At 49.3% G+C, this 12866-nt stretch overlaps 1 protein-coding gene across 1 annotated transcript in view; it reads right to left on the bottom strand.

Moving 5' to 3' along the window:
• The window catches only part of crocc2 (ciliary rootlet coiled-coil, rootletin family member 2), a 151012-nt gene that overhangs the window by 71229 nt on the left and 66917 nt on the right, over positions 1 to 12866 (bottom strand). Inside the window, exons 13-14 of the mRNA XM_045697461.1 lie at positions 12250 to 12396; positions 8022 to 8252 (exon numbers count right to left, since the gene is read on the bottom strand). Of these exons, the coding sequence (XP_045553417.1) occupies positions 8022 to 8252; positions 12250 to 12396 (378 nt within the window). The remainder of the gene's footprint in view (positions 1 to 8021; positions 8253 to 12249; positions 12397 to 12866) is intronic.

Below are 12866 nucleotides of genomic sequence, written 5' to 3'. Positions count from 1 at the left end.
GATGAGGAAAGGGTGTTTAGCCCCCTCAAGCCAATGTCTCCACGTCTTCAGAGCCTTGATGACAGCCAACAGCTCCCGCACCGCCGGGCTGAGCTTCTTCGAGATGAAGGCACAGGGGCGGACCTTCGGTGGCATACCCGAGCGCTGAGAGAGCACAGCTCCTATCCCAGCCTCTGACGTGTCCACCTTCACTATGAACGCCAAAGAGGGATCCAGATGGGCCAGCACGGGAGCTGAGGTAAACAGAGCCCTCAGGTGACCAAAAGCCCTGTCCGCCTCAGCCGACCACTGCAAACGCACCGGGCCCCCCTTCAGCAGTGAGGTAATGGGAGCCTCTACCTGACCAAAACCCCGGATAAATCTCCGGTAGTAGTTGGCAAACTGGCTAGCACCACGGGAAAAACAGGAGAGTCAATAAGGAAGAGACTAATTCTCTCCTTGTGACCCCTGCGTCACCATTCCCAGAGGAGCAGTGGCCTCCCTGATCAACCCTGACCCTAATGGTCAACTATCTAAGGCGTGAACGGGGAAGGGCACAGCCACGGGAACAATGGGGATCCCTAAACTATGGGCGAACGATCTATCTATAAAATTCCCAGCCGCGCCTGAATCGACGAGCGCCTTATGCTGGGAATGCGGGGGAAAACTCAGGAAAAGTGACAGACACAAACATATGTGCAACAGAGGGCTCTGGGTGAGAATGGTGCCGGCTCACCTGGGGTGACGCCAGAGCGCCCTGCCTGCTGCCTCGATACCCAGAGGAACCAACCCGGCACCGACCAGCAGTGTGACCTCTGCGGCCACAGATGATGCACGAGCTGGAACCTCCTCCGGTCTCCCTGCGCACCTCCCCTCCCAGCTCCATGGGTATCGGAGAGGGGGTGCTGGGGGATGGAACACCCTCCAGTCTCCCTGCGCACCTCCCCTCCCAGCTCCATGGGTATCGGAGAGGGGGTGCGGGAGTATGGAACCAACAGACCCCGATTCTGCGGGTAGCCAGAAGGTTATCCAGCCGGATGGACAGGTCCACCAGCTGGTCGAACGTGAGGGTGGTGTCTCTGCAGGCCAACTCCCGACGGACGTCCTCGCGCAGACTGTAACGATAATGGTCGATCAGGGCCCTCATCTAAGCTCCGCCCAGCAACGCATTTGATTGGTTTAACATGTTGTGAGGCGTCACTGATTTACACTGCGTCTCAATCCCTTTTTTACAGGTTGAAGTTTATTGTCACGTATCTTGCCCTGAAGGCAGAACTGAGCGATTTCCGGTCGATAGTCCAGCTGCAAAGTCAAAATTTGGCTATATCATAAAAATTCATGAAAACAAAATGATATTTTTTTTTGTTGGTCTTAGTCTAAGGTTAGCAGTGTGGTTGTGGTTCAGGTTAAGGTTAGGTTTAAAATTCCGATTTTATTGAAATGTGTGTCTGCGCCAGCTCGTTATCACTCTGCATAGCTGCCTTCAGAACAAGATTCATGACAATAACCTGACCCCTTTTTTAGCTATGTATGTCCATAGACTACACCAGGCTTTCCGATTAGGGAAGGCTAGGGTCAAACGTTCACCAGATCTAAATTATTATTCACCGTATGGTAATCCTATATCACGCAGTAACATAAAAAACGGGATATTGCCCGTCAATCAGAGAGTTAAGTTTATGTTAAGGCTCCAGGGTAAAAAGTCATGGCCTGCATGCCAAATCCCCCCATTCCCCATTCCCTTCATATTCCCTACATAGTGCACTACTTTTGACCAGAGCCCCTATGGCACCCTGGTCAAAAGTAGTGCACTAGGGAACAAGCGTGCCATTTGGGACATAACCGTGGTAACCTCTCACAATGCAGGATGTCATAATATTACCCTGTAATTCTAGAGTTTTCCCTGCTGAGTGGAAAAGACCATTTCCTGACATACTAGGTCTCAAATTCCCTATATCGTTCACTACTGTTGACCAGAGCAAAGGTAGTGCACTAAATAGGGAATAGGGCTCTGGTCTAAAGTAGTGTTCTATATAGGGAATAGGGCTCTGGTCTAAAGTAGTGCACTATGTAGGGAATAGGGCTCTGGTCTAAAGTAGTGCACTATGTAGGGAATAGGGGCTCTGGTCTAAAGTAGTGCACTATGTAGGGAATAGGGGCTCTGGTCTAAAGTAGTGCACTATGTAGGGAATAGGGGCTCTGGTCTAAAGTAGTGCACTATGTAGGGAATAGGGGCTCTGGTCTAAAGTAGTGCACTATGTAGGGAATAGGGCTCTGGTCTAAAGTAGTGCACTATGTAGGGAATAGGGGCTCTGGTCTAAAGTAGTGCACTATGTAGGGAATAGGTCTCTGGTCTAAAGTAGTGCACTATATAGGGAATAGGGCTCTGGTCTAAAGTAGTGCACTACATAGGGAATAGGGGGTAGTGCTGAGCGATTCTTTCTTTTTGAAATCAGTTCAGTTTCTGTTCGATTCTTTAAAAATAATAATATTTTGGATTTCGGTTTTGATAATGAAATGTAATATGAAATAATTACGTCACAAAGCCAAAACATTGAAACATTCCCACATTGGGTAGATATCAATAGAAAAACAGGAAAATAAAGAATGAAATGAAAGAAAAGAAATGTGTGTATTATTGTTGTTTTATTTGATTACTTGTTCTATTTTATTCCTTAAAGTAATAATCTGATCTCTGCTCAGCCAGTAGCAGCCAGCCATCCAGGCAGTAGCAGTCAGCCAACCAGACATTAGCAAGTCAGCCAGCCAGGCAGTAGCAAGTCAGCCAGCCAGGCAGTAGCAGTCAGCCAACTAGGCAGTAGCAGCCAGCCAACCAGCCAGTAGCAGCCAGCCAGTCAGTAGCAGCCAGTAGCAGTCAGTAAGCCAGCCAGCCAGCCAGCCAGTAGCAGCCAGCCAGCCAGGCAGTAGCAGCCAGCCAGCCAGTAGCAGCCAGCCAGCCAGGCAGTAGCAGCCAGCCAGCCAGGCAGTAGCAGCCAGCCAACCAGACAGTAGCAGTCAGCCAGCCAGCCAGACAGTAGCAGCCAGCCAGCCAGACAGTAGCAGCCAGCCAGCCAGCCAGCCAGACAGTAGCAGTCAGCCAGCCAGACAGTAGCAGTCAGCCAGCCAGACAGTAGCAGTCAGCCAGACAGTAGCAGCCAGCCAGCCAGACAGTGGCAGCCAGCCAGCCAGACAGTAGCAGCCAGCCAGCCAGTAGCAGTCAGCCAACCAGACAGTAGCAGTCAGCCTGCCAGACAGTAGCAGCCAGCCAACCAACCAGTAGCAGCCAGCCAGCCAGGCAGTAGCAGTCAGCCAGCCAGCCAGGCAGTAGCAGTCAGCCAGCCAGACAGTAGCAGTCAGCCATCCAGACTGTAGCAGTCAGTCAGCCAGCCAGGCAGTAGCAGCCAGCCAGCCAGTAGCAGCCAGCCAGCCAGGCAGTAGCAGCCAGCCAGCCAGGCAGTAGCAGCCAGCCAACCAGACAGTAGCAGTCAGCCAGCCAGGCAGTAGCAGTCAGCCAGCCAGCCAGGCAGTAGCAGTCAGCCAGCCAGACAGTAGCAGTCAGCCATCCAGACTGTAGCAGTCAGTCAGCCAGCCAGGCAGTAGCAGCCAGCCAGCCAGTAGCAGCCAGCCAGCCAGGCAGTAGCAGCCAGCCAGCCAGGCAGTAGCAGCCAGCCAACCAGACAGTAGCAGTCAGCCAGCCAGCCAGACAGTAGCAGCCAGCCAGCCAGACAGTAGCAGCCAGCCAGCCAGCCAGCCAGACAGTAGCAGTCAGCCAGCCAGACAGTAGCAGTCAGCCAGCCAGACAGTAGCAGTCAGCCAGACAGTAGCAGCCAGCCAGCCAGACAGTGGCAGCCAGCCAGCCAGACAGTAGCAGCCAGCCAGCCAGTAGCAGTCAGCCAACCAGACAGTAGCAGTCAGCCTGCCAGACAGTAGCAGCCAGCCAACCAACCAGTAGCAGCCAGCCAGCCAGGCAGTAGCAGTCAGCCAGCCAGCCAGGCAGTAGCAGTCAGCCATCCAGACTGTAGCAGTCAGTCAGCCAGCCAGGCAGTAGCAGCCAGCCAGCCAGGCAGTAGCAGTCAGCCAGCCAGCCAGGCAGTAGCAGTCAGCCAGCCAGCCAGGCAGTAGCAGTCAGCCAGCCAGGCAGTAGCAGCCAGCCAGCCAATCAGCCAGACAGTAGCAGTCAGCCAACCAGACAGTAGCAGTCAGCCTGCCAGACAGTAGCAGCCAGCCAACCAACCAGTAGCAGCCAGCCAGGCAGTAGCAGTCAGCCAGCCAGGCAGTAGCAGTCAGCCAGCCAGGCAGTAGCAGCCAGCCAGCCAGCCAGCCAGTAGCAGCCAGCCAGCCAGGCAGTAGCAGCCAGCCAGGCAGTAGCAGCCAGCCAGCCAGACAGTAGCAGTCAGCCATCCAGACTGTAGCAGTCAGTCAGCCAGCCAGGCAGTAGCAGCCAGCCAGGCAGTAGCAGTCAGCCAGCCAGCCAGGCAGTAGCAGTCAGCCAGCCAGCCAGGCAGTGCCAGCCAGACAGCCAGCCAGCCAGCCAGCCAGGCAGTAGCAGCCAGCCAGCCTGACAGTAGCAGTCAGCCGGCCAGACAGTAGCAGCCAGCCAACCAACCAGTAGCAGCCATCCAGCCAGACAGTAGCAGCCAGCCAACCAGGCAGTATCAAGTCAGCCAGCCAGGCAGTAGCAGTCAGCCAGCCAGACAGTAGCAAGTCAGCCAGCCAGGCAGTAGCAAGTCAACCAGCCAGGCAGTAGCAAGTCAGCCAACCAGACAGTAGCAGCCAGTCAGCCAGGCAGTAGCAGCCAGCCAGCCAGGCAGTAGCAGCCAGCCAGCCAATCAACCAGACAGTAGCAGTCAGCCAGCCAGCCAGTAGCAGCCAGCCAACCAAACAGTAGCAGCCAGCCAACCAGGCAGCCAACTAGGCAGTAGCAAGTCAGCCAGCCAGGCAGTAGCAGTCAGCCAGCCAGGCAGTAGCAGTCAGCCAGCCAGGCAGTAGCAGCCAGCCAGCCAGGCAGTAGCAGCCAGCCAGCCAGGCAGTAGCAGTCAGCCAACCAGGCAGTAGCAGCCAGCCAGCCAGGCAGTAGCAGTCAGCCAGGCAGTAGCAGCCAGCCAACCAGGCAGTAGCAGCTAGCCAGGCAGTAGCAGTCAGCCAGCCAGGCAGTAGCAGTCAGCCAACCAAGCAGTAGCAGCCAGCCAGCCAGCCAGGCAGTAGCAGTCAGCCAGCCAGCCAGGCAGTAGCAGCCAGCCAGCTACTGCCTACAGCCAGCCAGCCAACCAGTAGCAGCCAGCCAGGCAGTAGCAGTCAGCCAGCCAGGCAGTAGCAGTCAGCCAGCCAGGCAGTAGCAGCCAGCCAGCCAGCCAGGCAGTAGCAGCCAGCCAGCCAGGCAGTAGCAGTCAGCCAGCCAGCCAGGCAGTAGCAGCCAGCCAGCCAGGCAGTAGCAGTCAGCCAGCCAGGCAGTAGCAGTCAGCTAGCCAGGCAGTAGCAGTCAGCCAGCCAGGCAGTAGCAGTCAGCTAGCCAGCCAGGCAGTAGCAGCCAGCCAGCCAGGCAGTAGCAGCCAGCCAGCTAGGCAGTAGCAGTCAGTCAGCCAGTCAGCCAGGCAGTAGCAGTCAGCCAGCCAGCCAGGCAGTAGCAGCCAGCCAGCCAGGCAGTAGCAGTCAGCCAGCCAGCCAGGCAGTAGCAGCCAGCCAGTCAGGCAGTAGCAGTCAGTCAGCCAGGCAGTAGCAGCCAGCCAGCCAGGCAGTAGCAGCCAACCAGGCAGTAGCAGCCAGCCAGGCAGTCAGTAGCAGCCAGCCAGGCAGTAGCAGCCAGCCAGCCAGGCAGTAGCAGCCAGGCAGCCAGCCAGCCAGGCAGTAGCAGTCAGCCAGCTAGGCAGTAGCAGTCAGTCAGCCAGTCAGCCAGGCAGTAGCAGCCAGCCAGCCAGGCAGTAGCAGCCAGCCAGCCAGGCAGTAGCAGTCAGCCAGCCAGGCAGTAGCAGTCAGCCAGCTAGGCAGTAGCAGCCAGCCAGCCAGTAGCAGTCAGCCAGCCAGCCAGTTGCAGTCAGCCAGCCAGCCAGCCAGACAGTAGCAGCCAGCCAGCCAGCCAGACAGTAGCAGTCAGCCAACCAACCAGTAGCAGCCAGCCAACCAGGCAGTAGCAGCGGGCCAACCAGGCAGTAGCAGCCAGCCAACTAGGCAGTAGCAAGTCAGCCAGCCAGGCAGTAGCAGTCAGCTAGCCAGGCAGTAGCAGCCAGCCAGCCAGGCAGTAGCAGCCAGCCAGCCAGGCAGTAGCAGCCAGCCAGCCAGGCAGTAGCAGTCAGTCAGCCAGTCAGCCAGCCAGCCAGGCAGTAGCAGTCAGTCAGCCAGCCAGGCAGTAGCAGCCAGTCAGCCAGCCAGGCAGTAGCAGCCAGCCAGGCCATCTCACGTTATGTGCTCCCCATACTGATTCAGAGTGGTTGGTTTAATTGCTGAAGAAACATTTTGGTTGAGTGCATTCATCTGTACAACTGACTAGGTATCCCTCCTTTCCTTCCCTTCCCTCTACTGTACTGTCTTCAATCATCCTATTTAGCTAGCCTATCTAGAGATATCTGGCAGAGCTGTCTGACTAAATCATTATACTAGTTCTTCAACGTAGATAAGGTAAACTTTCAAACTGTTTCTGTTCCCTCCTTGTTGCGTTGTGTACATTCCTCTCTCATGTGGTCTGTGTGTGTGTCTAAACTAACGTAGAAGGCGTGAAACTGTCCAGAGATCTGTATATAATGAGATGTTCATGTGTCCGCCCCTAACAATGGGAGTCGTTGTCCCAAAGGCGACAAGCTGAGGTCCAAACTAAGCACATAGATATATGTTGGGTTTATTTTGGACAGATTTTGGTGAGAGTGAAACCTCTTCCTCTCTGAGGCCCCCCCCCAAAAAAAACCAGGCGCAATGGATTATAGTCGTTGTAGTTAAATAACACGTTTCTGCGCTGAGCCTGGTTAAATATTTGCTTAATGAAAACTACAACTCCCTTCAGCCCAGCATCCCACATAGTTCTTGACTTGATTTCTTCAGATTTTTCTTAGGAATTATTTGATTTCTCTCCAGAGAAACGACGCATTGGGCTTAAAAAAAAAAAACGGAACTAAATGGAATTGAAGTAATTGAAACGACGTCGGAAAAATATTTTTTTTAAAATAACCAAACCCCCAAAATGGTGGTTAATCGATCAGCACTAATAAGGGATTATTTGGGACGCATCCTGCAGGTATACACTCTGACTCCACCACTCACATCTAAAACTTCACTACAATAACACTGTTTGAACACCAATAATGATTGCCATTTGTTTTTGGAAATGAACAAAACTAAATATTAATCGCAGGATGTCTTACAGCCTCGCATTAGTTAAATACGAAGAGGAAGCCTTAGACCAATATTAGGAGTGTGAATTGCTCCCAAATAAGAGCTATAAAACACAAGCAGAAAGTGATGTAGTGCCATAAACTAAACTCAGATAAGTTATCTGAAAATGTTTTGAAGGGATTTATCCAGATGGAATGTTGAACAATCGTGAACATTCTATCTCTCAACACAGAGTTCTATTTTTCCATAGAACAGAAAAATAAAACAGATTTCTAATGTTGTTGAGAGGAAACAGAACAGAAAAACTCTGGGATTGGGATTAGGAGGAAGGAAGGCGCTAATTTATTGGTTCTTTCACTCATCCCTTTCTGCTGCGATATTACATGTCTGTAATATCTATTTATCCTTTCCAGCTCACATGCGTATACGAGGATCCCCTGTCTCCGCTCTCCCATGTTCCTCATAAAACACATTGCAGAGCCAAGATTCACATACCATCAGAGAAAGAGGTGTTGAGTACCAAGGCAGATGGATCCAATATCTCCTATTGCGTTTTAATGTGACAACGAGACCCATAAAGCTGCTCAGAGCTGTGAATCACTAGTGGTGTGACTCCCTTAGGTGGAGGGGGGAGGAAGGAGGAGGAGGGAGGGGGTGGGTGGGAGGAGAAGAAGACGATAGTGAGGAAGGGAGGGAGGACCAAGAGGAGGTCTGAGCCTGACCTGTGCATGCCGTTCCAGGATTTGGTTGTTCTCCCTCTGCAGCAGTGCCAGTTCAGCCTCCAGTCTCTGGTTGGTTTCCTGCAGGAGGCTATAGGAGATCTCCAGGGCCCGTCTGTCAGCGGTCAGGTCCTGGAGCTCCTGCTGCAGCCTCCCCGTTTCCTCCCTGGCCGACGCCCTCTCCACCTCCGCCTCCCGACGACGCTCGCCAAGCTCCGCCTTCTCACCCTCGATCTGGAGCCACATGCAATCATCTTGGATCCATCTCAATGAACGTTTCTGTGATTCCTCACCTCACCTCCTCTCCTCACCTCCTCACCTCACCCCACCTCCTCTCCTCACCTCACCTCCTCCTCACCTCACCTCCTCCTCACCTCACTTCCTCCTCACCTCCTCCTCACCTCACTTCCTCCTCACCTCACTTCCTCCTCACCTCCTCCTCACCTCACCTCCTCCTCACCTCACCTCACCTTCTCCTCACCTCACCTCACCTCCTCACCTCATCTCCTCACCTCACCTCACCTCACCTCCTCACCTCACTTCCTCCTCACCTCACTTCCTCCTCACCTCACCTCCACCTCACCTCACCTCACTTCCTCCCCACCTCCACCTCACCTCACCTCACTTCCTCCTCACCTTACCTCCTCCTCAACTCACCTCACCTCCTCCTCACCTCACCTCCTCACCTCCTCCTCACCTCACCTCACCTCAGCTCCTCACCTCACCCTCACCTCACTTCCTCCTCACCTCAGCTCCTCCTCACCTCACCTCCTCACCTCACCTTCTCAGCGGTATAGGAGCCTCTCCTCTGAACTTCATTAGTTTTGAGAAAAATGTCGAAGAGTGCTGTGTCAAAGTAGTACTGAAATACCTTCCTTCATGTCGCCTCTGAGTCAGACTTACAATAGTAGTACAGTAGTAGTACAGTAGTAGTAGTAGTATAGTAGCAGTAGTAGTAGTATTAGCACAGTCATAGTCATAATAGTTGCAGAGTAGTATAGTAGTAGTAGTAGTAGTAGTAGTAGTGTAGTAGTAGTAGTAGCAGTACAGTAGTAGTAGTAGTAGTAGTGTAGTAGTAGTAGTAGTAGCAGTACAGTAGTAGTAGCATTAATAGTTTAGTCATAGTCATAGTAGTAGCATAGTAGTAGTAGTTGTATAGTAGTAGTAGTAGTAGTAGTATAGTTGTAGTAGCAGTAGTAGTAGTAGTATAGTTGTAGTAGTAGTAGTAGTAGTATAGTTGTAGTAGTAGTAGTATTAGCACAGTCATAGTCATAATAGTTGCAGAGTAGTATAGTAGTAGTAGTAGTAGTAGTAGTAGTAGTAGTAGTAGCAGTACAGTAGTAGTAGTAGATTAGCAGTAGTAGTAGTAGTAGTAGATTAGTATTAGTAGTAGTAGTAGTGTAGTAGTAGTAGTAGTAGCAGTACAGTAGTAGTAGCATTAATAGTTTAATCATAGTAGTAGTAGTAGTAGTAGTAGTAGTATAGTTGTAGTAGCAGTAGTAGTAGTTGTAGTAGTAGTATAGTTGTAGTAGTAATAGTATGGTCATAGTCGTAGTAGTAGCAGTATATTAGTAGTAGTCATAGTAGCAGTAGTAGTAGTTTGGCCTAGTAATAGTACAGTAGTAGTAGTAGTAGTAGTAGTAGTAGTAGTAGTAGTAGCAGCAGCAGCATAGTAGTATAGTAGCAGTCATAGTAGTATAGTCGATGTAGTATATTAGTATAGTAGCAGTATAGTAGCATAGTACAGATACAGCAGTAGTATTGATGTAGTATTATTGCAGTATAGTGGTAGTAGCAGTATAGTAGTGGTATAGTAGTAGTATTAGTAGAACTTGTAGTAGTAGTAGTAGCAGCAGTAGTAGTAGCAGCAGTAGAAGTAGATTAGTAGTAGTGTAGTAATATAGTAGTAGTATAGTAGTAGTATTAGTAGTAGTAGTATACAGTGCCTTCAGAAAGTGTTCATACCTCTAGACGTATTCCACATTTTGTTGTGTTACACCCTGTATTCAAAACTGCTTAAATATCTCACCCATCTACACAAAATACCCCATAATGACAAAGTGAAAACATGTTTTTAGAATTTTTAGCAAATTTATTGAAAATGAAATACAGAAATATAATGTTGTTGATCTATCCTCAGTTTTCTCCTATGACAGCCATTAAACTCTGCAACTGTTTTAAAGTCACCATTGGCTTCATGGTGAAATCTCCCAACGGTTTCCTTCCTCTCTGGCAACTAAGTTAGGAAGGACGCCTGTTTATTTGTAGTGACTGGGTGCATTGTTACACCATCCAAAGTGTAATTCATAACTTCACCATGCAGAAAGGGATTTTCAATGTCTGCTTTTTAAATATGTTGATCTACCAACGAGGCATTGGAAAACCTCCCTGGTCATTGTGGTTGAATCTGTGTTCGAAATTCACTGCTCGACTGAGGGACCTTACAGATAATTGTATGTGTGGGGTACAGAGATCAGGAAGTAATTTAAAAATCATGTTAAACACTATTATTGAACAGAGTGAGTCAATGCAACTTATTATGTGACTTGGTAAGCAAATGTTTACTCCTGAACTTATTCAGTTTTGACATAACAAAGGAGGTTGAATACTTATTTACTTAAAATATTTCAGCTTTTCATTTTTTATTAATTTGTAAACATTTCTAAAAACGTAATTCCACTTTGAAGTTATGGGGTATTGTGTGTAGATCAGTGACCCAAAATCTTAATTTATTCTATTTAAATTCAGGCTTTAACACAACAAAATGTGGAAATTGTCAAGAGGTGTGAACACTTTCTGAAGGCAGTGTAGTATATTAGAAGTAGTATATTAGTAGTGGTATATTCGTAGTAGTAGTAGAAGTAGTGGTATATTAGTAGTATAGTAGAAGTAGTATAGTAGTAGTAGAAGTAGTATAGTAGTAGTGGTATATTAGTAGTAGAAGTAGTATAGTAGTAGTGGTATATTAGTAGTAGTAGCAGAAGTAGTATAGTAGTAGTGGTATATTAGAAGTAGCAGTAGTAGTAGTGGTATATTAGTAGTAGTAGTAGTGGTATAGTAGTAGTGGTATATTAGTATTAGCAGTAGTAGTAGTATAGTAGTAGTGGTATATTATTATTATTAGTAGTAGTGGTATATTAGTAGTAGTAGAAGTAGTGTAGTAGTGGTATATTAGTAGTAGTATTAGTATTAGTAGTAGTAGTAGTAGTAGTAGTAGTAGTAGTAGTAGTAGTAGTAGTGGTGTAGTAGTAGTAGTAGTAGTAGTAGTAGTAGTAGCAATAGTAGCAGTAGTGGTATATTAGTAGTTGTAGCAGTAATAGTAGTAGTAGTAGCAGTCGCAGCAGTAGTAGTAGTAGTAGTAGTAATAGCAGCAGTAGTAGTAGTAGTACAGTCGCAGTATTAGCAGTGTAGTAGTAGTAGTAGTAGTAGCAGTATAGTAGTAGCAGTAGCAGTAGTAGCAGTAGCAGTAGTAGTAGTAGTAGCAGAGGTGAAGAGGTCGTGTAGTGTAGTAGTGGTAGTGGTAGTAGTAGTAGTAGTGTAGTAGTAGTAGAGGTGCAGTCGTGTAGTAGTAGTAGTAGTAGTAGTAGTAGTAGTAGTAGTAGTAGTAATAGTAGAGGTGTAGTAGTAGTAGTAGTAGTAGTAGTGTAGTAGTAGTAGAGGTGCAGTCGTGTAGTAGTAGTAGTAGTAGTAGTAGTGGTAGCAGTAGCAGTAGTGGTAGCAGTAGCAGTAGTAGTAGTAGTAGTAGTAGTAGTAGCAGAGGTGAAGAGGTCGTGTAGTGTGGTAGTGGTAGTAGTAGTAGTAGTGTAGTAGTAGTAGAGGTGCAGTCATGTAGTAGTAGTAGTAGTAGTAGTAGTAGTAGTAGTAGTAGTAGAGGTGCAGTCGTGTAGTAGTAGTAGTAGTAGTAGTAATAGTAGAGGTGCAGTAGTAGTAGTAGTAGTAGTAGTAGTAGTAGTAGTAGTAGTAGTAGAGGTGTAGTAGTAGTAGTAGTATTGGTAGTAGTAGTAGTAGTAGTAGTAGAGGTGTAGTAGTAGTAGTAGTGGTAGTAGTGGTGGTAGTAGTAGTAGTAGTAGTGGTAGTAGTAGAGGTGCAGTCGTATAGTAGTAGTAGTAGTAGTAGTAGTAGTGGTAGTAGTAGTAGTAGTAGTAGAGGTGTGGTAGTAGTAGTAGTAGTGGTAGTAGTAGTAGTAGTAGTAGTAGTAGTAGAGGTGCAGTCGTATAGTAGTAACACTGACCTGTAGCAGGATGCGGTTGAGCTCCACCTTGTCGTTGGCCAGGCCTTCACTCAGGGCAGCCATCTTGGCCAGAGAGTCTCTTAGGCCCGCCTCCTGGCACTGTAGCTTGGTGACTGACAGCTCCTGTTCTGCACTCTGGGCCTCCATCTGTAGGCAGGGGAACCATGGTTACCGGGGGGGGGGAGGTATCAGAGGCTTTATCTGTTGACGGAGGTACTGCATGGTGGCCCTTCTGCATGGTTCTTCGAGCTGGATATCCCCCCACACAGTCTTTCCTACAGTCTTTCACAGCAGTCTATACATTGTGAGGCGAGGCCAACGACTAGATGGGTTAAAGCCCACCTTGCTGAGAGCCAGGGTTAGGGGTTAGGGGTTAGGGGTCAGGGGTTAGGGGTTAGGGGTCAGGGGTTAGGGGTTAGGGGTTAGGGGTCAGGGGTTAGGGGTTAGGGGTTAGGGGTTAGTCACCTTGCTGAGAGCCAGGGTTAGGGGTAAGGGGTCAGGGGTTAGGGGTAAGGGGTTAGGGGTTAGTCACCTTGCTGAGAGCCAGGGTTAGGGGTTAGGGGTAAGGGATTAGGGGTAAGGGGTTAGGGGTCAGTCACCTTGCTGAGAGCCAGGGT

Source organism: Salmo salar, chromosome ssa16, assembly GCF_905237065.1.
Source record: "Salmo salar chromosome ssa16, Ssal_v3.1, whole genome shotgun sequence".
Taxonomy (NCBI): Eukaryota; Metazoa; Chordata; class Actinopteri; order Salmoniformes; family Salmonidae; genus Salmo; species Salmo salar.
The sequence above is the reverse complement of the archived record's forward strand: the minus strand, read 5'-3'. Positions and strand labels throughout refer to the sequence as shown.